This window comes from Muntiacus reevesi, chromosome 3, assembly GCF_963930625.1.
Source record: "Muntiacus reevesi chromosome 3, mMunRee1.1, whole genome shotgun sequence".
Classification (NCBI taxonomy): Eukaryota; Metazoa; Chordata; class Mammalia; order Artiodactyla; family Cervidae; genus Muntiacus; species Muntiacus reevesi.
In genome coordinates, this window is record NC_089251.1 from 38,155,667 (window position 1) to 38,181,923 (window position 26,257).

A 26,257-nucleotide genomic window follows, 5' to 3' on the forward strand; every position below is an offset into this window, starting at 1 on the left:
GTTTTGAGACAACTACTGTAAGTAGTGTTTTACTTATGCCCACAATCACTTCTGCACACCAAAGTTTAAAAATTGCTTGCACTTTTAAGTGTTGAAATTGCCAAGCAAGCCTTCCCTACATGGCTATTAACACAACAGTTAAGACAGATTATCTTCATGATTTGTAGTTTTATGTAATGAAAATGTTTCAATCACCAACTTTACTTAATAGCATAATTATTTGGCCTATCTCGACACTACCTTGGTATCTGTCACTTCATCTCTAACTTTATCCACATTAGGACCAAAATTATCAGTAAAAACAGACTGCAGCAAGGCCTAAATTCAATTAAATCCACTCAGTTCAATTCAGTTCAGTCCTACTAGTTCTGCAAAAACTTGCAAAAAATACAAAACTTTCCGGAATCAGTACTCATTTTTTTAACCAAAGAGCAATTCCACACTTATGGCTGTTCAGTTCGGTTCAGTTGTGTCCAACTCTTTGCCACCTCATGGATGGCAGCACGCCAGGCTTCCCTATCCATCACCAAATCCCCAAGAATACTCAAGGTCATGTCCATTGAGTCAGTGATGCCATCCAACCATCTCATCTTCTGTCATCCCCTTCTCCTTCCACCTTCAATTTTTCCCAGCAACAGGGTCTTTTCAAATGAGTCAGTTCTTCACATCACGTAGCCAAAGTATCGGAGTTTCAGCTTCAGCATCAGTCCTTCCAATGAGTATTCAGGGCTGACTTCCTTTAGGATGGACTGGTTGAATCTCCTTGCAGTCCAAGGGACTCTCAAGAGTCTTCTCCAACACAACAGATCAAAACCATTAATTCTTCAGCGTTCAGCTTTATAGTCCAACTCTCATATCCATACATGACCACTGGAAAAACCATAGCCTTGACTAGATGAACCTTTATGGGCAAAGCAATGTCTCTGCTTCTTAACATGCTGTCTAGGTTGATCATAACTTTCCTCCCAAGGAGCAAGCGTCTTTTAATTTTATGGCCGCGGACACCATCTGCAGTGATTTTGGAGCCCAAAAAAATAAAGTCACTGTTTCCATTGTTTCCCCATCTATTTGCCATGAAGTGATAGGACCAGATGCCATTCAGATTTCCTGAATGTTGAAATTTAAGTCAACTTTTTTACTCTCCTCTTTCACTTTCAAGAGGCTCTTTAGTTCTTCTTCACTTTCTGCCATAAGGGTGGTGTTATCTGCATATCTGAGGATATTGATATTTTTCCTGGCAATCTTGATTCCAGCTTGTGATTCATCCAGCCCAGCGTTTCTCATGATGTACTCTGCATAGAAGTTAAATAAGCAGGGTGACAATATACAGCCTTGAGGTACTCCTTTCCCAATCTGGAACCAGTCTGTTGTTCCATGTCCAGTTCTAACTGTTGCTTCCTGACCTGCATACAGATTTCTCAGGAGGCAGGTTGGGTGGTCTGGCATTCCCATCTCTTGAAGAATTTTCCACAGTTTGTTGTGATCCACACAGTCAAAGGCTTTGGCACAGTCAATAAAGCAGATGTTTTTCTGGAACTCTCTTATTTTTTCGATGATCCAACAGATGTTGGCAATTTGATTTTTGGTTCCTCTGCCTTTTCTAAATCCAGCTTGAACATCTGGAAGTTCACAGTTCATGTATTGCTGAAGCCTGGCTTGGAGAATTTTGAGCACTACTTTGCTAGCATGTGAGATGAGTGCAATTGTGCAGTAGTTTGAGCATTCCTTGGCATTGCCTTTCTTTGGGATTGGAATAAAAGCTGACCTTTTCCAGTCCTGTGGCCACTGCTGCGTTTTCCAAATTTGCTGGCATATTGAGTGCAGTACTTTCACAGGATCATCTTTTAGAATTTGAAATAGTTCAGCTGGAATTTCATCACCTCCACTAGCTTTGTTCATAGTGATGCTAAGCTCAACTAGACTTATGGCTGTGACTATATAAAAATAGTAATATCAAGCATCACAGTGAAATAAATTCCACATATGTGACTTTTCCACAAAGCTACAGTTAATTTTTAGGACATTTTCGAAAATAAAATACCTTACAGGTGCATGTGTGTTTGTTCATTCAGTCCTGTCTGACTCTTTGCAATCCCATGAACTGTAGCCTACCAGGTTCCTCTGCCCTTGGGATTATCCCAGCAAGAATACTGGAATGGGCTGTCATTTCCTCCTCCAGGGAATCTTCCGGACCCAGGAATCAAACCAGCATCTCCTGCAGCTGCTGCATTGGCAGGAGGGTTTTTTTTTTTTTTTACCACTGAGTCACCTGGGAAGCCTATTTAAAATACACCCATTATTAGCTACAAAGGCTATTTCATAAAATTAAATATAAACTATTAGCCTATTCAATCAGAAAAGAGGATAGAAATTTGGAGGCTCCTATATTCTTCCCATAATGTGTCTTAGTGGGCCCAAAACAGCAGTCATCTGATATTCCACTTCACCATTCACACAGATTTTATCATTTGCATAGAACTTTCACTTAAATGAATGCTGTCATAAATGTTATTCACATTTTACATATTGGAAATTGAAAGCCCAGAAAATTTTAGTTGCTTGTGTAGGTCACTCTTCATAGTTAGTACTCCAATTCCATAATTAACAAAAATAAATACATGAGAAAAAGTCATGTATTATTACTTTACACCTACATGTAATCATTCAGAAATAGTTTCAAGAACTGCAAATTATTCTTGGGTGAGGAGTAAGAAGTTTCTATTTATAACTTGGGGAGTAATATCTTATTGTTAACTTCAATTATACAAATTGATCTTCTACAACAGAGTAACAAACTGTCAAATATAAAACCATGACATATAATTACAGTTCCTGTAATAGTCCAACTTGGGTTTCTTTCATTTTCAAGCCGTATTTTTGCAGAAAGCAATAATATAAAGGTTTAATGACCTCTAGTGGACACATGTTTCTTCAACAGTGTGATTTCACTGCAAGCTGTGTATTTCTATAGCACCCACAAAAGTGCTTTAGAGAGTCTCTGAAATCAACATCATTCAGGCATTCAGCTACAACTGTCCCTTTTATGCCCCACCTCTAAATAACGAGCAAGTTACAAAACAATCAGTTCAGTCGCTCAGTCATGTCCGACTCTCTGTGAACCCATGGACTGCAGCATGCCGGGCCTCCCTGTCCATTACCAACTCCCAGAGTTTAATCAAACTCATGTCCATTGAGTCAGTGATACAAAACAGTAATTTATGCTTTTTCAATAGAAAGCTTAAAGGTTTAACAAATGATGTTTAAAGCTTATTTTAATTTCAGGATGGGGGTGGTAAGGGGCTTAAAGGAATAAGGTCATAAACAGATCCTAAAGATCTGATGACCTGCTTTATGTAGCAGCAATCACTGCTTTTTGTGCAGAGTAAATACCCACACATTTTTACTAACATACAAATTGTAATGGCAATATTTATCAAGACCACAGCACTGTTCTATATTTATCACATATATTTTTTCCCATCATCACAAAACCTGTGGAAGATACTACCATCTTTATTTTACAGGTGAGAAATGGAACAGCCCAGAGGTTACAGAACCAATAAGCAAAGGAGAGGGGCCAGAATTTGTGATTTAAAGGCACCTTCACTCTTAGTGCTATACTTCTTCCCTCGTTATCATTATGTAAAACATCTTTTTTAGATGATTCAACATCAGCTTAACTGTCTAAACTAGGACATACTAAAAAACTAGAAATAAGACGGAATGGCTATTAAGCAAGTAGACATTCTGGGAAAACTGAAGCCCTACATAAAGCTTCAAGAAGCCTTCAGACTTTCATGCGGTCCTGTGTATTCTAAGAGCACACCCAAGTCTAACCAAACGAGTTATGTGAATTCCCAGTTGTCTATTCACAGCAGACAACAAAGTGCATAGGGTTTAGTAGGCAGTGCATTGACAATGATGTTGGTCTGCAAGTGGAAAGAGGTTAAAGAAAAGTGAAGAAATGGAAGGACTCAAAGTAGTACACTGGTTAGAGGCTACTGGAGTAGGCTGAAAGGCGTAACATCCTTCAGAAGGTACTAAAGGCTTACTATGGAGAATAGTATGGAAGTTCCTTTAAAAAGTAAAAATAGAGCTACTCTAAGACCCTGCAATCCCACTCCTGGGCATATATCCAGAGGAAAACATGATCTGAAAGGATACATGCGCCCCGGTGTTCATTGCGGCACTGTTTACAATAGACAGGACCTGGAGGCAATGTAAATGTCCATCATCAGGAGAACGGATAAAGAAAATGTGGTACATATATACAATGGAATATTCAGTTCAGTTGCTCAGTCATGTCCGACTCTTTGTGACCCCATGAATCGCAGCACGCCAGGCCTCCCTGTCCATCACCAACTCCCGGAGTTTACTCAAACTCATGTCCATCGAGTCAGTGATGCCAACCAGCCATCTCATCCTCTGTATTAGTCAGCCATTGAAAAGAGTGAAAAGCTGCCATTTGCAGCAACATGGATAGACAGTGTTATACTGAGTGAAGTAAGTCAGAGAAGGAGAAATATCATATGACATCCCTTATATGTGGAATCTAAAAAGAAATGATACAAATGAACTCATAAAACAGAAAAAACTTAGAGGATGAACTTATGGTTGCTAGAGGGAAGGATGGGGGAAGGAACAGTTAGGGAGTTTGGGAAGGCCATGTACACACTGCTATATTTAAAATGGATAATCAACAAGGACCTACTGTTTAGCACATGGAACTCTGCTCAGTGGTATGTGGCAGCCTGGATGGGAGGAGAGTTTGGGGGGAAATGGATACATGTATATGTATGGCTGTACCATCCCTGTTCACCTGAAATCATTACAACACTGTTTGTTAATCAGTTACACCTCAATACAAAAGAAAAAGGTTTTCTTAAAAAAAAAAAAAAAAAAGATATTTACAGCTTGTCTGTTGCTAACTCACTAATGTGCAACAGATAAAGTAAATGTGGCAAAATGTTAACAATTAACTAATCTAAGTTAAGGTTACATAGGTGTTTTGTACCAGCCTTTCAACTTTTCAACAGGCCTGAAATCTTTCAAAATAAAAAGTTGAGAGGAAAATAGTTAATATTTTTAAAATGTTGATACATTTTTTTTTTAGTGTGACATTTCCTGGCTCTCTTTTTTTTTCTTTTATTTATTTATTTATTTTTTCAGTGGGTTTTGTCATACATTGACATGAATCAGCCATAGAGTTACACGTATTCCCCATCCCAATCCCCTCTCCCACCTCCCTCTCCACCCAACTCCTCTGGGTCCTCCCAGCCCACCAGGCCCGAGCACTTGACTCATGCATCCCACCTGGACTGATGAACTGTTTCACCATAGATAATATACACGCTGTTCTTTCGAAACATCCCACCCTCACCTTCTCCCCCAGAGTTCAAAAGTCTGTTCTGTACTTCTGTGTCTCTTTTTCTGTTTTGCATATAGGCTTATCATTACCATCTCTCTAAATTCCATATATATGTGTTAGTATACTGTATTGGTCTTTATCTTTCTGGCTTACTTCACTCTGTATAATGGGCTCCAGTTTCATCCATCTCATTAGAACTGATTCAAATGAATTCTTTTTAATGGCTGAGTAATATTCCATGGTGTATATGTACCACAGCTTCCTTATCCATATTTTTGTTTGGTACTAAAAGGATTATCATTAGGTTACTGAAAAAGCAGTAAACATGATAAAAGCAGTGTGACATGATAATTGAAGTATGATTCAATTTACAGCTATGCCACTGAAATTAATAGGCTTCTATTAGTTTTATCTACTTTTTCTCTTAAACTTCTTTGATTTAGACTACGCACCACCAACTGGTAGCCAACACACAGGAAATCACTCAGTCTCTTTTTTAAATTTGTGCTCTGAAGAGTACACGTACCCTCCATCTCCTCAGAGTCCCCAGCACTCCCTATAATCTTCCATTTCTGAAGATTAGCCCACCCCACTTCTGAATACCTGGCCTCCGCAGGCATTTCAATTTCTAACTCATGATGGGGAGGGAGGTGGGAGGGGGGATCAGGATGGGGAACACATGTAAATCCATGGCTGATTCATGTCAATGTATGGCAAAAATCACTGCAATATTGTAAAGTAACTAGCCTCCAACTAATAAAAATAAATGAAAAAATATAAAAATAAACTACACCCAAACTTTTTAGATGCTAATTCTTCACATATATCATGTATACCAGATGCTGCTAGTTGCTTAATCAGTATCTATTCATTTCTTCTTTAACACTAATTTTACTTAAATTTTGTTTAGGGTAACATTATACCCGGTTAAAAACATCCAAAAGCAGAGAATTCCTCATCGTTGTAGATGGCTCAGATACTTAGTTCAAGCCAAGCACAAATGACAGACTGTGTATTAACCATGTTTTCTAGTTTCTATATCTGATGCTTTGACATCTAAGACTTTGCTGACTAGAGAAAGACTACTTCTAAAGAGGCAGTAAAAGACTTACCTGCAAGTGCAACCTTCATATGCAAATAAAGCCACTCAAAGCCACACCCCAATCTTGGCTTTACCTGATTTTTACACTGCCCTAACCACCTGGCTAGCATCAGACAGTGAGAGGTGGCCCTCACAGCCCCGAGTCCCACATAATTATTTAAATTAGACGATACTGTTTCCCTGCCTTGCCCATTCATTTCCAAGAAAACCACAAGAAAGGCTTTCCTGCAGTTCCCCGAGCTCTGCCTTCTGCCCTCCTCCAATCCTGTGTGGTCCTGTGTGGCGCAGTGGGCCCTTATTTCTCTCTGGAATTGTAATTCTCTCTTCAACGACTATCATCTCCTGGTCCGTGGGCCTCACCATACCTAACAAAACAACAAAATTATATTTCAAAACCGAGTAGAGTGTCTAGGAAGACTTGTGTGTTCCTGGTAAAAAGGAACAGGCGCAACTGGCCTACACCGTTTTCCTTCTGCCTTCTTTTCTTCCTGCTCACATGTAAATACCTCGAAGTACAGCAGCTGTCTCGTGAGTACAGACAGGAAAGCCATATGCAAAGCTCGACCAAGAAGGAGCAGAGAGCAGCGGTTTCTTGAACAGCTGCACTAGCCCTGGACCGATTGCCCCTGCGATTTTGTTACAGAAGAAAAATGAATTTGATTACACTGCTGTTTGTCACATTTGTTACTTGTAGCCAAAGTAATTATGATTAACACACACTACTCTAACAACTGTTACATTGATACTGGACACTGACAATAAATTCCTTTATACTCAGCCAGGCAGAGAAGGAATATTAGAAAACAGAAAAGTTAACTAAACTGCTCAGTTTAGTTAAGTACAAGTACAAGTACAGGAACATTTTACTATTGAAAGAACTGCAGAGCATACAGCAGAAGCTTAGAAAAGAAATTCTGAATACACAGGCTAAAGAATTACACTGAAATCACTCCTATCCTTTGTTAGCAACAGCCAAAATGATGGTAATTTTTCTTCAGATACTACAGAAAAACCCTTTTGCTTAAATTCTTCATGCTGTGTCTTGAATGAGGACAGGGCTCTCTGTTTTTGTTATCACTTTTGTATTTTACAGTGTGGATCCCTTATCTTCGATTTTTTAGTTTTGAATTGTGTATTTCATGTATTATGATGAAGTTTTCTCCATTTTTAAGACATGGTGTTTGTGGAGGAAAAAAAGACATGAAAGCTTAAAAGAACCATTTGTGATTTCTTTGCCAAATATTTATTTTTGGCATTTACTGAAGTCAAACAAAATGAAGAGTTCCTTATGCTACCAGCAGAAACGTTTAAGTGTTTTGAACCAAGGTCTCTGACCTATTTGTTTGTTCCTAAAATTCTAAAAATAAAAGTAAACCTGAATAAAGCAAAAGCAGAAGTAGAAAAGCTACTAGACCTTTCATTTCGTCCATATATAATATTTACTGACATGTTACATTCCGGGGGTCACAAAGAGTCAGATAACTGAACAACAACAGTATTTACTGAAAAATCAACATCATTTAATTTTTCTGACAATGTTTCCTAGAGAAATTTCTGAATATCATAGACAGGAATAATACATGTCATGAATTCAATGTTACCATTTAGCCTGGTTCCTATAAACAGAAGAACAGAGAGAAGGGGCAAAATTAGTTTTTTTCAGAATAAACTACATAGCAAATCAAGGACTGAGATAATAAAAATTTTCTTGTACAATGCTTTATAATTTACAGTACTTTTCACATAAGATTACCTGGTTTGTTCTATCAACAACAGACAGATTCAAACTATCATGGTAGAAAACTACAGGAAATCATCTGCTATGAGATTTGAGCCTCTATTATGAGAAAACTGGAGAAGGAAATGGCAACCCACTCACTCCAGTACTCTTGCCTGGAAATCCCAGGGACGGAGGCGCCTGATAGGCTATAGTCCATGGGGTCGCAAAGAGTCAGACACAACTGAGCGACTTCACTTTCACTTCCACTTTATGAGAAAATACATAAACCTAAAGAAGCATGGGACCTAGTTAGGCATAATTGGCATAAAATTCTTTCCCCAAATTTATATTGTGCAGCAAGTAAGTAAAGTGTAAAATTAAGAGCCAAACTGAAGACAGACTGGTTACTATAAACCAGTCGACACACCATAAACTCTTCTTATCTAGAGTGCTTCCCAGTATCGGGTCCAACACACACTCCAGAGCTCACACATCCACACCAAGCCTGCCATAATATTAGATGATAAACGGACCTTATTTTGCAACAGAGCAAAAGCTAGTTGATACAAGATGTTTAATATCATTGTACATGCTGCATCAGAGTACAGGTTCTGATACTAAGAAAGGACAAGTTTGAGAAAATGGACTTGATTTTAGTCAGAGGCAGACTCCAGTTTATCAATTCTCTCTCTTTAAAAAGGTTATTACTATATTGCATGTGGCCTTTGAAACCTGTCAACATACTTTCTCCTATGACTAATGGTATAAATTAGAGTGAGTTTATCAGGCTACCTCACAAACACCTGCGTAATCCACAATAGTAATGAAATATGGATCATTTAGACTTTTAAAAGTAAATTCCAATACTTTCTGAGCTCCTAATTCAAGGTTGCTGAATTGTTAGCCAATATAATGGAATTGTGCTGACTTGCTGCTGTTGAAATGTCAACTCACTCAACCTATTTGGCTTGCAATTCCGCTTACAGAGTGAATGCTATTCAAATTTGAGAACATCATCCTCATCTTTAATATGTTACGATAGAGGCAACATAGTGAATAAAAACATAAACACAGCTTAGTAAGATAAAACAGGGTCTAAATCTCCACTTGGGACTTTGGTAAAACACCTGTGAAAGACTATTCTGTGCAAAGCATTCTACTTAGAGCGTCTAGAAGTGGTTTTCAAATCTGGTTTCTCAACAGGATCATCTCCACAGCTTTTAAAAATACAGATACCCAGAAACTATCTACAGAATCAAATAACCAGAGAAAAGAGTTTGGACAGAGGTCTGGAGGCAAGTGAGAAGGCAGCATATTCACATCCAATAGTCCACAAAGGATGATAATTTAAAGACATTGACTTAATAAACACACATGAAAAGCAATTCACTACACACCCATTAGAACGGCCAAAATCCAAACCACTGACAACACCAAATGCTGGCGAGGATGATGAACGACAGGAGCTCTCGTCCACTGATGGTGGGAATGAAGAATGGTGCAACCACTCTGGAAGACAGTTGGCCGTTTGCTACCACACTAAACACTCTCACCACACCAGCCAGCAGCTGTGCTCCCAATTATCACTTCTCCACAAGAACTGGAAACGTGTTCACACAAAAACCTGCAATGGATGCTTAACAGCCAAAATGTGGGAGTGACCTAGATATCCTTTGGTGGGCAAATGGATAAACTGTGCAAAATCCAGACTGTGAAACATATTACTCATCATTCAAAAACCATGAAAATACATGAAAAGAAGCCAATCTGAAAAAAAGTCTACATATACATACTGTATGATTTCAACGATATTATTTTCTGCAACAGGTAAAACTATGCAGATGGTTAAAGTTCAGTAGTTGCTAGGGGTTGGGGAGGGAAGGAAAGATGAACAGACAGAACATTAAGAATTTTTAGGGCAGTATTCTCTAATACTACAGTGGTAGATACATGTCATTACATATTAGTCAAAATCCATGGAATGTACACCAAGAGTGAACTCTAGTGTAAACTGTGGGTTTTGGGTGATGACAGGCCAAAAAAGGTTCATCTAATGCACCACCATGGTAGGGGATGCTGATAGAGGGGAACATGGTACATGCGTGGGAGCAAAGGGTTTCTGGGAACTGTATTTTCTGCTCAGTTCTGCTGTGAACTTAATAAAGACTATTTTTAAAAAGAAAGAAAACTAGTGCATACTGTTAAATGTTTGTAAAAGTTAAACAGAATCACTGCTGTAATGTGATCATCCCACAAGTCTACTCACCCTTATCCAATTATTCAATATGCCATACACTTTCCAAACTCAGAGCCTTAAGTCATACATTCATTTAGCCTGAAGGGCCCTTCCCTTCCTACCACTCACTCTCCACCTACCAAAACTCTAGCTGTTCTATCACTTCAAAGTCAGCTCAATACGTCACTGATTTCACAAAGTCTTCTCCGACCTCCTCATCTAAATTGTGGGTTCCTTCCTACACCTTTCTGTAGGTGTAGGATTCTTCTGTTTGGCTCAAGGTACTGAAAAAGCTTTTAATGTAACCTTTTAAAAATCAGAGGTTATAGTGCAAGTTTAATGCATAAAGCAGGGCACTCAAAGTTGGTGCTCTAGGACAACCCAGAGGGATGGGATGGGAGGGAGGGGGGAGGGGGTTCAGGATGGGGACACATGTGCACCTGTGGCATTCATGGCAAAAACAACCAAAATATTGTAAAACAATTAGCCTCTGATTTAATTTTTTTTAAAAAATCAGAGGTTATATCTAAAAATCTAGATTTCTTACTACCTTTGAGAAAAACAATGTTACCAGGTCCCAATAGTTACTCCGTTACCAGGAATGGGGACAGGCAGCAGATCCCTCTCCTGGTGGCCCCCCAAGCCCAGAGCAGTGTCATTCATGATACTGCTGTCATCTATCACGTCTCCATGCCATTTTCCTTACTCTCTTCCACTTCACTCACTCGAAGGGTCTGTCTAGCTCCCCTTTCTAGTTACTTGCTTCTGCATCTCTCGTACCCACTAACTATAAGTCTCCTGAAAGCAAGGACTGATTTCTCCTTCATTCTTCCCATCTAACTAGAGTAAATATTCATGACCTATTTCCTGAGTTTGCTAATTAGTCAACAAAATAGGAAAAGTGTAAACAATCCATCATCGATGTTGCTCCTTAAGCTTTAGCAGTTGGCAGCACTGCCTCTTTAAAATATTTATATCCACTTCAAAACTCTATGCTGTCCTCTTTACACCTAAGTTGCAAGTAGGCTCTTAATGAGGTTTGGAAGAGTGGATCTGAGAAACAGAAATCATGTGTTGAAGGCCTACTACGTGTCAGGAATTATACTAGGCTCAATAACTGAGGGAGGGGCAAAACTCCCCCGCAGCTAGGAGTGCTTGGCACATCCCCAGGGACAAATCTTGCTGGACCAAGGAGAACTAGCATTCCAAGACAGTGAGTGAGGTTTGGCAACAAGGAAGAACAGTGCAGGAGCTCCCCAGACGGCACTAATAATAAAGAACCCACCAGTCAATGCAGGAGACATGAGACCCTGGGGCTCGATCCCTGGGTCAGGAAGATCCCTGGAGGAATGCATGATAACCCACTCCAGTATTCTTGCTTGGAGAATCCCACAGACAGAGGAGTCTGGCGGGCTACAGTCCAGAGGGTCACACAGAGTCGCACACAACTGAAGTGACTTAGCACACACACACAGTAACAGTGCAGAGTTGCCAGGCTTGGGAGTGGTTACTTTGTATTAATATAAACTTCCTGGGACACTTACAACAGTAGTTAACTGATGCCTGGTGAAGAGTCTGCACTAGAGGCCAGGACTATCCCCACCCCTCACTGGGCGCCCCTTCCCTTTTTAATTAGAGCAATAGATTCAATTACATCTGCCTTCAGGAAATCTCACTAGATACTTGGTGCTATCCTATTTCCTTGGAAGAAAATAGATTAAGGAATGTGCCCTATAATCCCTGCTATCAAATAAGGAAAATGTGAAACTGAAAAGAGTAGTTTTCATTAAGAGTATAATCAGATTTAATTAAAGAAAAACCACAAAGCAAATAATTTGGTCTAATGGTATTCTGCTGAGATGCTGTAAAATCTTTAATTTTTTATTTAAGATAGTTGTAGGTTCATGGTGATATTATTACAAAAAGATCTCTTGTACTGCTCACCATTTCCCCCAGCAGTAACATCTTGCAAACCTATATTACAGCAGCACAACCAGATATTGATATTGACATAGTGAAGATACAAAACAAAGTCCTCATTACTGTTTTACAGGCAGACCTGATTCCCTTCTTGCTCCCCTCACCTCTTCAGTAAGCCCTGGCAACCACGTTAGTCCCCATTTTTATAATTTGTCCTTTCAATAACATCATGTAAGTGAAATCATACAATATGTGACCTTTGGAATTGGCTGTTTTCATCCAGGATAATTCCCTGGAGATTCATCCTGCTGCAAAACCTTTTGTTTGGTGATCAGGAACCAGAATTACAACTTAGTAAACAAAAGACCTTGGGTTCCCTGAGGATTCACTCTAAAGCAATGGGCACAAGAAAATGAAATTTCACTGTGTTCTGTTATCTACAAGAGTTCGAAGCTTTCCCCCCACTGTAAAAACATGAAGACATTCCCACTGCCAAATTATTTTACCACAAAGAATGCTTAACACATTGAAATTATAAACGTAAAGGTTGTGGCCATGAAGGTTTGTGAAATTTGTTTCCAAAAGACATGACTAATTAAGAGAGTAAAAAAAAATCATCCTGATTATTATTATGCACTTCTGATAGATATGAATTAAAATAAACTCCCTGAGTTTTCTGACTTAGAACTATGTCTGTGCTCTCACACACCATGAAAAAAAAAAAAAAACCCTCACTGGAATTGCTGTTGTTTGAAACTGCAGCCCTCAGGTGAAGTTTTAAAACACTGTAGAGAAGAAACACCTGTCAGCTCCAAAATCTTGAAAACCACAAGGTGATTTGTTTGTTCTTCAAAGTTTTCCTTCAACACATCTAGTATCATTCACTTCTAATACCCACCAAATTTGGCAACAGAATCTCATCATCAATGACTATTCCAAAAGGAAAAACTAAATCCTGACCAGGTAACTGACTTCTTATTCCTTACCATTTTTATTTATTTATTTTTTCCTTACCATTTTTAAAAACAGAAACCAAATAAGCTTGTCTCACATTAGCAAACCTATTAGCAAAGATCAAGCTACAAATAATGAAGGGTCTGAGACCTGGTGCCAAATTTAGAAAACAGGGGCCTAAAATTCACCCATCATTTAACCCAATCCATAGTACTCTACATTAATTATATGATTTGTTGAGTAAATTAAAACTTATTAGTAACCAGACATAAGATTTCTAGATGAAGCAGATACTCTATTTCTAATTGAGATAAAATGAGAGAAAGAAGTAGGCAGTGAGAGAGAAAGAGGAATAGACGGGGAGGGAAGAGAGGAAAGGACGGAAGAGAATAAGAAAGGAAGGAAAACAGAGGAAGAAAACCTCCCAAGCAGTTACTCCAAAGGTTTGTATATAATAGACTATGGAGAAAAGTAATACACATTTAAGTGAGAAAAAAAAAATCAGCAAGTGAACTTGAAGTCTCTCAATCCCACTACATACACATACACTCACACTCCTCTAAAACTAATTTCCCCATCACCGCCTTGAATCACCTTTCCTTTTTCTGCTCAGAAAGGGGTCCTAAGCCTAATACCAATGGTTCCATTTAGACACTGGCGGATAATCAGGGTAAGTGACCAGACTCCTTACTCCCTGGTATAGGCTCACTGACACGCTTTGTTCAGACAGTCCAAGAGAAAACTGGAGGGCAAGTATCCATTGTATCTCTGTGTACCCCCGCAGTGCTAGGGTCTGCAGACGCGCAGCATAAAGTGGCCAGTAAACAAGACACGTTGCATGTCGAGAAAACAATATATATGTATTTAGTGAGAGATCGACAAATTTCCAGAACGTTACAGGCAAGTTTTCTAACTCCTAAACACCCCAGAGGAAGAATACATAATCCAGTTGCACTGTAACCCAAAATCTTGTGTGTGTGTCCCTTAAATAACTCGCTCAATTTTCTCATCTGAACAATGAAGATACGAGCACCCAACTCAAAAAGTTTGGAAAGGTTTAAAGAAGCTGGTACAAGTAGTCTTTAGATCAATGCCTGGAATTCTACACACTACATAAAGGTGAGTCACTGACGTTACTGAAAAAGATTATTACAATAAAAGTAACGCCCAGGCAGTACCACCAGAGCGGCCAAAGATTAAAAGAAATTATTCTAGAAAAACTAAAATCAGAGGTTGGCAGACTTTTTCTGTTAAGGGCCAGAAAGAAACTACTATAAATATCGTGGTTTATCAAGCTAACAGGCAATATTCCCAACCCTTAGAGAAATTCTTCTCCCTTAAAGGCTAATATGGGTTTTTTTGTTTACATTTTTTAATCTGAGAAGCATTCTTAGTATGTGGGTCCCAACAATTGCTGGCTGGATTTGGAGCCAGGGCCATAGTCTGCCGACCTCCGGGTAAAACACTAATGACGATAATCCAGGTCAGTGCTTTTTAAAGGCAGCAGAAGGAAACGTCTGCGAGTTAGTTCAAGTTGACTGAAAAACGTGCTGCCTTCAAACTTCTAAAATCCAGAACGGCCTGGCCGGAGCGGTGGGGAACCCGGGCAGGACCCAGAATAGGGCCTCAGGAGCCCGCCCGGACCTCGCGGTTCTCCGGGGCCGCCGAACCCCCGCCACACTTACTCCCAGCAGCGGCCCGCGGCCGATGACCGTCTCCCCGGGCGCCAGGGCCACCCGGGGGCCGCCGTCCTGCGGCTGCAGCTCGAAGCCCCCGGACATGGCGGCGAGGATTAAACAGACCCCTTCGCAAGGGGCGAGACCCTGCAGCCGTTTCCGCCTTCCTACGACAGGCGCGAGGCCCAGGCAGGCCCCAAGAAACACAGCCGGAGGCAGAGCAAAGACTGACCTCCACTGTGCCCCGGCTGCGCGGAGCTGGGGCCCCACCGAGGGGGACCGAACCCCGCCCCTCCACTCCGGCCAGTGACGTACTCAGGGAATCCCCTTTCACACCGCCTCCAATCGGGCTTTTAAAAGCCCCGGTTACCCAATTTCCCCCCCCCCCCCACCCCAGCGCTTCTCACCGCCCACCCGTCTCGGAGGACGCCGGTCTTTGTAGTCCATGACGCCTTCCCTTCTCCTCCACTGCCGATCTCAGGCGCCCCTGGAAAACTACCAATCCCAAGAGGCAACGCGCGCCCCTCTCTGCGCCTGTGCGAAATCTGAGTCAGCAAGGCGGGGCTAGAGTGGGTGGGAAGAAAGGGACTGGGGGAAGGATTCGATTTCTAAACAATTTAAATCGCGGATCGAGAGGTAGCAGCTTTCCAGTAGGTAGGAGGGGGTCCTCCCTTTGCGCTGACGTCTGGCAGACGTAATCCGGGGCGCAGTCCTGGCGCTCGCACAGCCTCTGCTCGGCCGACCGGAGCTGCGGTGACAGTCGGGGCTGACAGTTGTTACTGTTTACCTGTCAATGCCCAGGTATTCTTTGGACTCCGACAGCTGCTGTGGGCTCCGGGCATGCCAGGAGGGTGGTTCAGATGGGACGTGAGGTCTTTCCCGACGGCCTGCAGTGTCTGCCTGGGGTGGAGGCTCCCCGAGAGCCGAGCGTCTGCCCTGCTTTACGATTCCTCCCTCCGTGTGACACCTTAAAGAGGGGTGACCTGTCACCTAATTAGAGAGGTAATTTAGCAAAGTTTGGTTTAGAAAGAAGAGGATAGGTTTCTAGACATCCAGGCAAAATGGGACTCAGAAGAAGAAAAATGCCTAGTGGGGTTTAGGCACCCCCATCTGTTAAATTCAAATGCTTTCATCTGTCTCGTGTGGAGTAATTGTAACGGGAGGACGTATTTATCTCCAGGGAGATCTTAGGAGAAACAACAAATGTGCGTTTAAATGCACAGTAACTTTCTCCTAGTATGAGATTCTTTTCAAGAATAGTTTGGCTTTAGTTTATATTGATGAGGGCTAGAGGGTGGAAGGGCAAAATTTGACTTATGAACTTATTTTTTTGCAGTTTGCTTTCTTACTTCCCCAAACTCTCAAGAGGAAATCCTCTGTCGAAGTCAGACATTAAAATTCTGACCACTGTAGCCAACTTGGATCATAACCAAATGAACGGGAGCATCTGTGGTCTTGACAGGTATAGAAACATATAGGTGAGTAGCACATCTAGATCATTGGAAAAGACCCTGATGCTGGGAGGGATTGGGGGCAGGAGGAGAAGGGGACGACAGAGGATGAGATGGCTGGATGGCATCACCGACTCGATGCACATGAGTTTGAGTAAACTCCGGGAGTTGGTGATGGACAGGGCGGCCTGGCGTGCTGCAATTCATGGGGTCTCAAGGAGTCGGACACGACTGAGCAACTGAACTGAACTGAACTGAACTGAGCACATCTAGAAAGGGGAATTTGTCATTAGCTAAGAAAAATAAAGTATTAGGTATATCTGAAACCCCTCCTGCGCCAACACCCCTCACTATAAAAGGCAGTACAAACTGGAATAAACTGATTTTAAGTAAATATGAACTGTCTTTATATGCCAAAATACCTCCATACTTTCAACTGATATCGGGAGCCTAAACCATGCACCTTCGGTAAATTAGCTCAGACTGGACTTTCAATCTTTAGTCATGTGGTTTACATAGATGCATTATAAATATTGTTTTTAGTTGTTAGTCACTGTTGTTTGATGGCCTTAATGACTAGTTATCTTAGTTCGTAATTAACTATACATGTGGAATAGCCTCAAGAAGCTTTCTAAAACACAACTCTTATAACTAATTGAATATTTGCGATTTTGTCAGTATAGCCCAGGCCTCAACCTCTTGTCCATTTCAGACAGCATTTGTGTCAAATGTGAGCACTTACCTATTAAGTGCAAGTAGATAAACAATTCTTATATAAACTACTGAAAGTTCATTAGGTTTGTCATTAAGTCACAAGTTATAAGTGAAAAACTTAAAGACACGGCATTTGTTCCCACAGACTAATATTCAATGAGTTGAGTAGAACTGAAACATATACATTTTCAAAAGTTTTTTCAATCAATACTTGGAATAGCATGTGTTCTCACCATAGTTATTTCTACTACTAAAAATAAATTATAGACTGAATGTGAAGAATCACATCTCTTTTTCAGATAATTTTCTTTGGGAGTAGAAAAACAAATGTTTAGAAAGAAACTCATTTACCAAAAATATCTAAAAAGAAGAAAAGGAGTAGCATGTGTTGCATGTCTCCTGCGTGCAGTTCAGACGTAGAGCTAAATTCTTCACTCATCATCTCTGGTCATCCTTGTAGGAAGACACACCAGATTAGCATCACTGGCTCCATTTGACAGACTGAAGAGTTCAAGTCAAGAAAGTTAAAATTCGTTAAATCTAACCACGAAAGTATCGGGCTCAAAGGGGCGTCTACAGTCTGGTCTAAAGGCAGTGAATATATTTAGCCTTTGCCTTTCAGGTTATATATGAGGATAATTCACTAAAATACCAAGCTATGAAGAAAAACTCCAAGAGAAACCACGCTTCAAGAGTTTCTGACATAGAATTGAACTCTGTGGATGCTGAAAAGGAAAAAAAAGAGTGTCAAAATAATTTTGTTGAACTGCTGCCTCCAGAAGTTACTTTTAAAATTTTCAGTCAGCTAGACATCCGGAGCTTGTGCAGGGCTTCGGTGACATGCAGGAGCTGGAATCATGCAATAAGACACAGCGACTCCTTGTGGAAACCTCACTGCCTGACTGTAAGAGCTGTCTGTCAAAGAGAGATAGATGACGATCTAGAGAGTGGTTATCCCTGGAGGGTAAGTTTAACCTTTGCAATCTGAAGCCCTCTTGACAATATGGTGGTCTGTTTGAGCCACACTCTACCTTCTGGCTTGAAGGAGGGAGGATTTCATATATAGAATGACATACAGAGTGGGTTGACTTTGGGAGTTAAAGTCGAATTATATTCTTTTCCTGTAAAAAGGATATCTCCCATCTATCCTTTTGAATTTGGGGGGCGTTTACCTCATAAACCACAATGGCTACTTCATTTTACTCCACCTATCCAAAAACCCCAGCAAACTGTGTAACTCACACTATTCTGTATTTGCACACACACACATTTATTAATAGATGTGTGTATCAATGCAAATATTTAATCTTTTCAGCTTTTCAGTCAGCTTCTCTAGCGTCAAACAAACTCATTCACCAACCCCTGACTACCTTCTTTAACAATGGTGGTAGTAATAGTAGTAATAGTGTTAGTCGCTCAGTCATGTCTGACTCTTTGCCGTGGACTGTAGCCAGCCAGGCTCCTCTCTCCATGAAATTCTCCAGGCAAGAATCCTGGAGTGGATTGCCGTTAACAATGGTGGTTTACTTCTTTCAGGTCATACTACTGAGGAATTACCAGAAGAGTAAAGTGAAACATGAATGGCTAACTGGCAGGTACAGCAACATATGTTCTCCTATCAGCCTACCAGAAAAAATCATGTACCCAATGGATGCAGACACGTGGGGGGAAATTCTAGAAGCAGAATTGGAAAGATAAACAGAAAACTCTCCCAACTTTGAGAGTTTAAAACCAAAATGACTCTTAGAGTATAAAAAGTATGTCTTTAACCGTCCATTTTTTTGTTTGCATTTTTATTATTTAACACTTAAAAGAAAACTAAATAGAAAATATAAAAAATAAAACTTTGTTTTCATTTTGCACTTTAGGTAAAATAATGTTTTACCTAAATGTTTCTGGTTATACTGTGATGTGGAAAAATCATGAAATGCTATTTATATAAAAATCCTATACTGATAGGGTGATTTCAAAATGTATTATTTCGTGTATTTGACTTGGTCTGTTGTAGTACTTCAGTATTTTAATGATTAAAGAGTTTTATTAATGAAAATGAAAATTAATGAAAATTGAAAATTCTGCTTAATGAAAATTTGAAAATTCAAGAAACGATGTGAAGGAACTGATTTAGAGATTTATTAATTAGTAGACATAGTTAGGCTCATGGGAAAAATCCCTAAATGAAATTAATAGCAATATGTTTAAGTGTGTAATAAATGTATATTTTAATAATTTAAAATTTTCCAGTTCAGTAGAATCAGATTGAATTGTCAAACACTGAAAACATTTTGTGTCAAATATGTGGTTTAATTTTAAATGAGTCCAACCAGAGAACTAAAATTTGTGAGATTAAGTTCCCCATTACTTGCCTACAAACCTTGAAATACTTCTCAGGGACTGAAATGTATAGAAAGTGCCGTCAGAACCTCCACACTGTTTTTCTTGGTAAAACTTATCTTCTTTCTGACATCTTGTAGCACCATCTAGTGTACTTCTTGTAGATAACCAAGAAAAAGGACCAGCTCCTTTTTGTTTTTCCACATTTAAAAGAAAGGAAAATACTATTTACAAGAAACCTATATACTTGACTTTGTTAGAGTTTATAGCTTTATAGGAACCTTTAACTTTTGTTCTCTTTTACTTAAAAGTAGATGATGTATTATTCATGGTACCAGATTGTTCAGTCTGAAACTGTGATCAGCACCATAGGTAACGTGACTACAAAACATTATAGTTAGTATGGGATTTTCTTCTTAAATTATGGTCTATCACATGAAAAGTGAGAGTCCAGGAACTCAATATTTAACAAGTCAACAAATCTGAGGAATATGTCCTGCTCTATACAGATTCCCTTTGTTGAATCAGTAGGTGATGATTGGTTCAGTTCAGTTCAGTTCAGTCACTCAGTCGTGTCCGACTCTGCGACCCCATGGACTGCAGCACGCCAGGGTTATCTCCTACTATCTTCTTGTGGGTGAAAGGGACCTTGAAGATCAGACAGTCCAGTCTCTACGATTATTCGGTAATCCCCACTATAAGAATGTCCTTTTCACTCACCATTAATTCTCTTCTTCGTAAATTCTTTTGTACAGTGTATCATCTTAACCTGGAAACCATTCCTACCTTCTGCCATTCTGCATTAAGTGACCCTTTTAAGGTTCCATAGTTCTTTGTACATACCATTCTCAAAGCTGTCATACTACATTAAATTGTCTGTTTGATTTGTGTATCTCCCCCGTTAGATTGTGAGCCGCTTAATGGCAGGGACCATTTATTTATTTTTGTGTTCCCAAACCTGGAACATATTAGATATTTCATAGAGTTGTTAAATTATTTTTATATTATTTATTTTAATCCTACCCAGAATGTAAAATAAAAACATATTTTAGTAGATAATATTGTACTGAAATGCAATGTACAAACCCATAAGATATATGGGATGCTTAATATTAATGCTAGTGTATGAAGAATTATTCTTGTTTTCTTAAAAGCTGTAAGAGAAAAATAGGAAAGAAGAAATATTTTTTGAATAAACACTTGAAGATATACTTCACCCAAAAGTATCATTCATTTTTACTTATTGGATCACTCCAATCAATTTTAAATTTTGTTAAATGAGTAATCTTTGGGTTTTGTTTTATACCATTTTTATACCATTAAAATAATTCTTTGTATAAAAAGTTATTACTGTGATTACAGTCTACACTGAAAGGAAAGTTTTGGAACTTAATGATAAATTTATAGAATGGGTTTAGAATGAGTTGTACATTTATCAGATCGAGTCATTAGCATCTGAGAATGTGTGTGGGTGTATTCAAATGAAAAGGAGTGCTTTAACTCAGAGATAAAATAACGTGTTATATATACACAATCTGTAAAGAGGCAAGTTTATTAGGGAAGAGTATTAAGGAATTTCCAGTGTTGCTTAATGTTTGATCAGTTCAAGATCTAGTTTTTTGTTGTTGCTTTTAGCAACCTTTTTTCAGTTGCTTCTAGTTTATAACTCAGTCTTCAGTTCAGCTCAGTTCAGTCATTCAGTCATGTCCAACTCTTTGCAACCCCACAGACTGCAGCATGCCAGGCCTCCCTGTCCATCACCAACTCCCAGAGTTTACTCAAACTCATGTCCATTGGGTCAGTGATGGTATCCAACCATTCAACCATTGTCCCCTTCTCCTCCAAGCATCAGGGTCTTTTCAAATGAGTCAGTTCTTCGCCATCACGTGGCGAAAATATTGGAGTTTCAGCTTCAGCATCAGTCCTTCCAATGAATATTCAGGACTGATTTCCTTTAGGATGGACTGGCTGGATCTCATTGCAGTCCAAGGGACTTTCAAGAGTCTTCTCCAACACCACAGTTCAAAAGCATCAATTCTTCAGTGCTCGGCTTTCTTTATAGTCCAACTCTCACATCCATACATGACTACTGGAAAAACATCTCTTTGACTAGATGGACTTTTGTTGGCAAAGTAATGTCTCTGCTTTTTAATATGCTGTCTAGGTTGGTCATAACTTTTCTTCCAAGGAGCAAACGTCCTTTAATTTCATGGCTGCAGTCATGAAATCATCTACAGTGATTTTGGAGCCCCCAAAAAATGAAGTCCATCACTGCTTCCATTGCTTCCCCATCTCTTTGCCATGAAATGGTGGGACCAGATGCCATGATCTTGGTTTTCTGAATGTTGAGCTTTAAGCCAACTTCTTCACTCTCCTCTTTCACTTTCATCAAGAGGCTCTTTAGTTCTTCTTCACTTTCTGCCATAAGGGTGGTGTCATCTGCATATTTGAGGTTATTGATATTTCCCCCGGCAATCTTGATTGAAGCTTGTGCTTCATCCATCCCAGTGTTTCTCGTGATGTACACTGCATGTGAATTAAATAAGTAGGGCGACAATATACAGCCTTGACGTACTCCTTTTTCTATTTGGAACCAGTCTGTTGTTCCATGTTCAGTTCTAACTGTTGCTTCCTGACCTTCATACAGATTTCTCAGGAGGCAGGTTGTGTGGTCTGGCATTCCCATCTCTTGAAGAATTTTCTACAGTTTGTTGTGATCCACACAGTCAAAGGCTTTGGTATAGTCACTAAAGCAGAAATAGATGTTTTTCTGGAACTCTCTGGCTTTTGTGATGATCCAACAGATGTTGGCAATTTGATCTCTGGTTCTTCTGCCTTTCCTAAATCCAGCTTGAACATCTGGAAGTTCACATTTCATGTACTATTGAAGCCTGGCTTGGAGAATTTTGAGCATTACTTTGCTAGCGTGTGAGATGAGTGCAATTGTGTGGTAGTTCGAGCATTCTTTGGGATTGTCTTTCTTTGGGATTGGAATGAAAACTGACCTTTTCCAGTCCCATGGACACTGCTGAGTTTTCCAAATTTGCTGGTATATTGAGTGGCAGCACTTTCACAGCATCATCTTTTAGGATTTGAAATAGCTCAACTGGCATTCCATCATCTCCACTAGCTTTGTTTGTAATGATGCTTCCTAAGGCCCACTTGACTTCACATTCCAGGATGTCTGGCTCTAGGTGAGTGATCACACCACTGTGATTATCTGAGTTGTGAAGATCTTTTTTGCTTAGTTCTTCTGTGTATTCTTGCCACCTCTTCTTAGTATCTTCTGCTTCTGGTAGGTCCATACCATTTCTGTCCTTTATTGAGCCCATCTTTGCTTGAAATGTTCCGTCGGTATCTCTAATTTTCTTGAAGAGATCTCTGAGTGAGTGAAAGTTGCCCAGTCGTGCCAACTCTTTGTGACCCCATGGACTATATAGTCCATGGAATTCTCTAGGCCAGAATACTGGAGTGGGTTGCCTTTCCCATCTCCAGGGGATCTTCCCAACCCAGGGACTGAACCCAGGTCTCCTGCATTGCAGGCGGATTCTTTACCAGCTGAGCTACCAGGGAAGCCCAAGAGAATATTGGAGTGGGTAGCCTATCCCTTCTCCAGCAGATCTTCCCAACCCAGGAATGGAACTGGGGTCTCCTGCATTGCAGGCGAGTTCTTTACCAACTTGAGCTATGAGAGACTAGATCTTTAGTCTTTCCCCTTCTATCGTTTTCCTCTATTTCTTTGCGTTGATCACTGAGGAAGGCTTTCTTATCTCTCCTTGCTATTCTTTGAAACTCTGCATTCAAATGGGAATATCTTTCCTTTTCTCCTTTGCCTTTCACTTCTCTTCTTTTCACAGCTATTTGTAAGGCCTCCTCAGACAACCATTTTGCCTTTTTGCATTCCATTTTTTTGCTGATGGCCTTGATCCCTCCTCCTGTACAATGTCACCAACCTCGATCCATAGTTCTTCAGGCACTCGGAGCTGCAGCTATGCGGCGCTGGAGTGCCTGTGAGGAGATACCCCATGTCCAAGCGCAGAGAAGCCCCAGCAAGACAGTGGGGTGGGAGGTGGTGAAATCGTGTTTAGAATCCAACCCAATCTTAGAGCAGGGTAATCATTAATAAAATCTATGGGAATATAAACTTTAGACCTTAGAATAGTCATGTATAGAAGCCTAATTTGAAAAATATACCCCTAACCACTTTAATTTCATCTTTGCTTTGACTTTACATAATAACTTCTCTCCACAACATCAAGTGCCCTAATAATATTAACAAAAATAATATGAGTAGTAACACTAGGAAATGACTTGCAAAGAATAATATATAACAATGGAAGATCCCACATTTTTATTTAAAGTAGAACTGAAAGAACAAACCGTCAAATGGATGAAATTAGGTAAGAAATGGGCAAAGCTGATCAATTGTAATAGCCAACATTCATTGAATGCTTGCTCTGCTCCAAGCATTGAGCTAATGCAGGGGTTACTATTATTCTATATCCATTTTATGCATGAGGGAACTGAAAATTAGAGAATAATCTTACCTATTTAGTCCAACCTCACTTCCCAGCACCTATAAGCATATGTAATACATAGTAGGCACTCATTAAATTTTTATTTTGAACAAATTAAAAACTAATCTGAAAACAAGTCAAATGGAAGAGCCAAGAATATTTCTTCAACTTTTTATTTTGAAAAATTTCAAACCCACAGAAAAATAAAAATATATAACAAAAACCCTTTGTATGATCTTCACCTAGCTTACTACTTGTTAACATTTCCACATTTATTAATTACTTTTGCCAAAGCATTGAAAATAAGTTGCAGACATGATACTTCACCCCTAAATACTTCAGCATGCATCTCCTAAGAATATGTAGTCTCCTAAATATTAATGCAACTTCATTAGCATATCTAAAACTTTTTATATTATTTCAGTAGTCATCTAATTTACAATCCCTATTTAAATTTATCCAGTAGTTCCAAAAATATCTTTTAATTTTTTCAAATTAAAAATCCAGATATGGTTTATGCATATCATTTTTTTATATTCCTTTGATCTCTTTTAACTAGAAATATCTCCATGCCTTTGGTTTTGTTTTTTAGGATATTGACTTTTTTTTTAAGAATTCAGGTTGGTTATCTTATGTTCTGTAATGTTCTGTAACTGGTTTCTCTGATTGTCCCTTCATGATCTGATTCAGCTAAAACATATTCAGCAATTAGACTACACAGGTGATGTAATATACTTCTTACTGTACCTCATTAAGAAACAGGTTATACCCCATTGTTGCACTACATGGGAGTATAATTTGATCAATTGCTTGAGGTGATAATCACCAAATCTCCCTATTTAAAGTGATAGAGCTAAGACTTTCTTTCCATAGAGCTAAGACTTCTTTTCCATAGAGCAAAGACTTCTTTTTTCAACAACTCATTTCTAAATCATTGCCTTACTCTATGCTAAATGCTTTATAAGACATTATCTTACTTCATCTTCACAATTAGACTTTTAAAGACCACAGGAAAGCATCACTAAATTCTTTGCCAGGCAGTCTAAAACATAAAAAGAAAATGTAAACCTACTATTTACACCCAAATCTCTCCAACTTCAGATATCAAGCCTTTAACCCCTATGGTGGTGGTAGTCGCTATGTCGTGTCCTACTCTTGTGACCCCATGGACTGTAGCCTGCCAGGTTCCTCTGTCCATGGGATTCTCCAGACAAGAACACTGGAGTGGGTTGCCATTTCCTTCTCCTTTAACCCCTATATAGTATCTTTTGTAAATTCAACAATTCGTTCTTACGTTGAGACAACATGACAGGGTAAGACTAACAAATAACATCTCCCATTACAAATATATAGAGGTTCTATATGAAATTAATTTTAAATACATAGTACTTACATTTCTGCTAGTAGCAGAACAGATAATTCTGACAAGATTTCCTACTTAGGAAAATTAGAAAACCAGATTGGGATGGGGGTTAATCTATTTGAAGGCATCCCAGAGCTAATAAGATAGTAAAGAGATATTGGACCAGTTTCTGGGGAAAGAAAGAAAATCAAAGAGGTAAGCCAATGATTGAGGTTAATCTTGCCATGAAAACATTTGCCAATTTCTGCAGGGGGAGCTGAGAGATTTAATAGATTTTGAAAGCCTGCAAGACTACAAGGACAATGAGTGGAATCTAGAACTCACTAAGCAAAGGAGAACCAGTAACCCCTCTCCTTAGTAATCTACTTTCTTATGGTTTGGGACTCAGAAGGACAGCACCCTAGGAAAGGAAGTGACCTGGAAGTACATAGGACCTCACAGAAAAACTATGCACCTTCAAAACATCTCAGCCTCTGAAACTGGAATAATAGGATCCGAGAATTAGAATGCCCTAGACACCCTGGCAAAGAAAAGAAAGTTCTTCCTGGAGAAAGATATCAACATTATCAACATTTTAGGCTTTATATTATAAGAGCATTGTAAAATATTGATGTTGATGTGTATACACACACACACGAGGAGACATTATAAAGAATAAAACCAATATCATTGTTGAAGAACACAATAGAAAAAATCTACAGTTGTAGTTAACATATGAAGTCTCCAAAATAACAAAGCTTGAGGTAATCAGTGACATAAAATGCATGTTGAGAAATTCAGCAGAGAAATGAAAATTATAAAAAGAGCCAAGTGGGAATTTTACAGCTAAAAAATAAAATGACATGTAAAAAAAGCAATAGATTGGTTTAGCAGAAGATTAAACACATCTGAAGAAAGGAGAA

General features: G+C 39.3%; 2 protein-coding genes across 5 annotated transcripts in view; one reads left to right on the top strand and one right to left on the bottom strand.

Moving 5' to 3' along the window:
• The window catches only part of APLF (aprataxin and PNKP like factor), a 93,811-nt gene extending 78,501 nt beyond the window's left edge, over positions 1 to 15,310 (bottom strand). The window contains exon 1 of one of the 3 annotated variants that reach the window (XM_065927249.1): positions 14,986 to 15,121. Coding sequence is in view for 1 of the 3 variants with exons in the window: in XM_065927247.1 (XP_065783319.1) it covers positions 14,986 to 15,081 (96 nt within the window). In the remaining 2 variants the exon portion in view is untranslated. Of the gene's footprint in view, positions 1 to 14,985; positions 15,201 to 15,291 lie in introns of those variants that run through there. The other 2 variants (XM_065927247.1, XM_065927248.1) reach the window with 2 other exon arrangements.
• A 261-nt stretch (positions 15,311 to 15,571) lies between these two features.
• On the top strand, positions 15,572 to 20,790 carry FBXO48 (F-box protein 48). Of its 2 annotated transcripts, none has more exons than XM_065927250.1 (4): positions 15,572 to 15,777; positions 16,313 to 16,454; positions 17,764 to 18,105; positions 18,678 to 20,790. In XM_065927250.1, exons 3-4 carry the CDS (start codon positions 17,800 to 17,802, stop codon positions 18,837 to 18,839), a joined length of 468 nt encoding a protein of 155 aa, XP_065783322.1. In that variant the 5' UTR covers positions 15,572 to 15,777; positions 16,313 to 16,454; positions 17,764 to 17,799; the 3' UTR covers positions 18,840 to 20,790. The 2 variants fall into 2 exon arrangements, with proteins under 2 accessions (XP_065783322.1, XP_065783323.1); XM_065927251.1 differs by having other exon boundaries at positions 16,313 to 16,438.
• Positions 20,791 to 26,257: the final 5,467 nt, after the last annotated feature.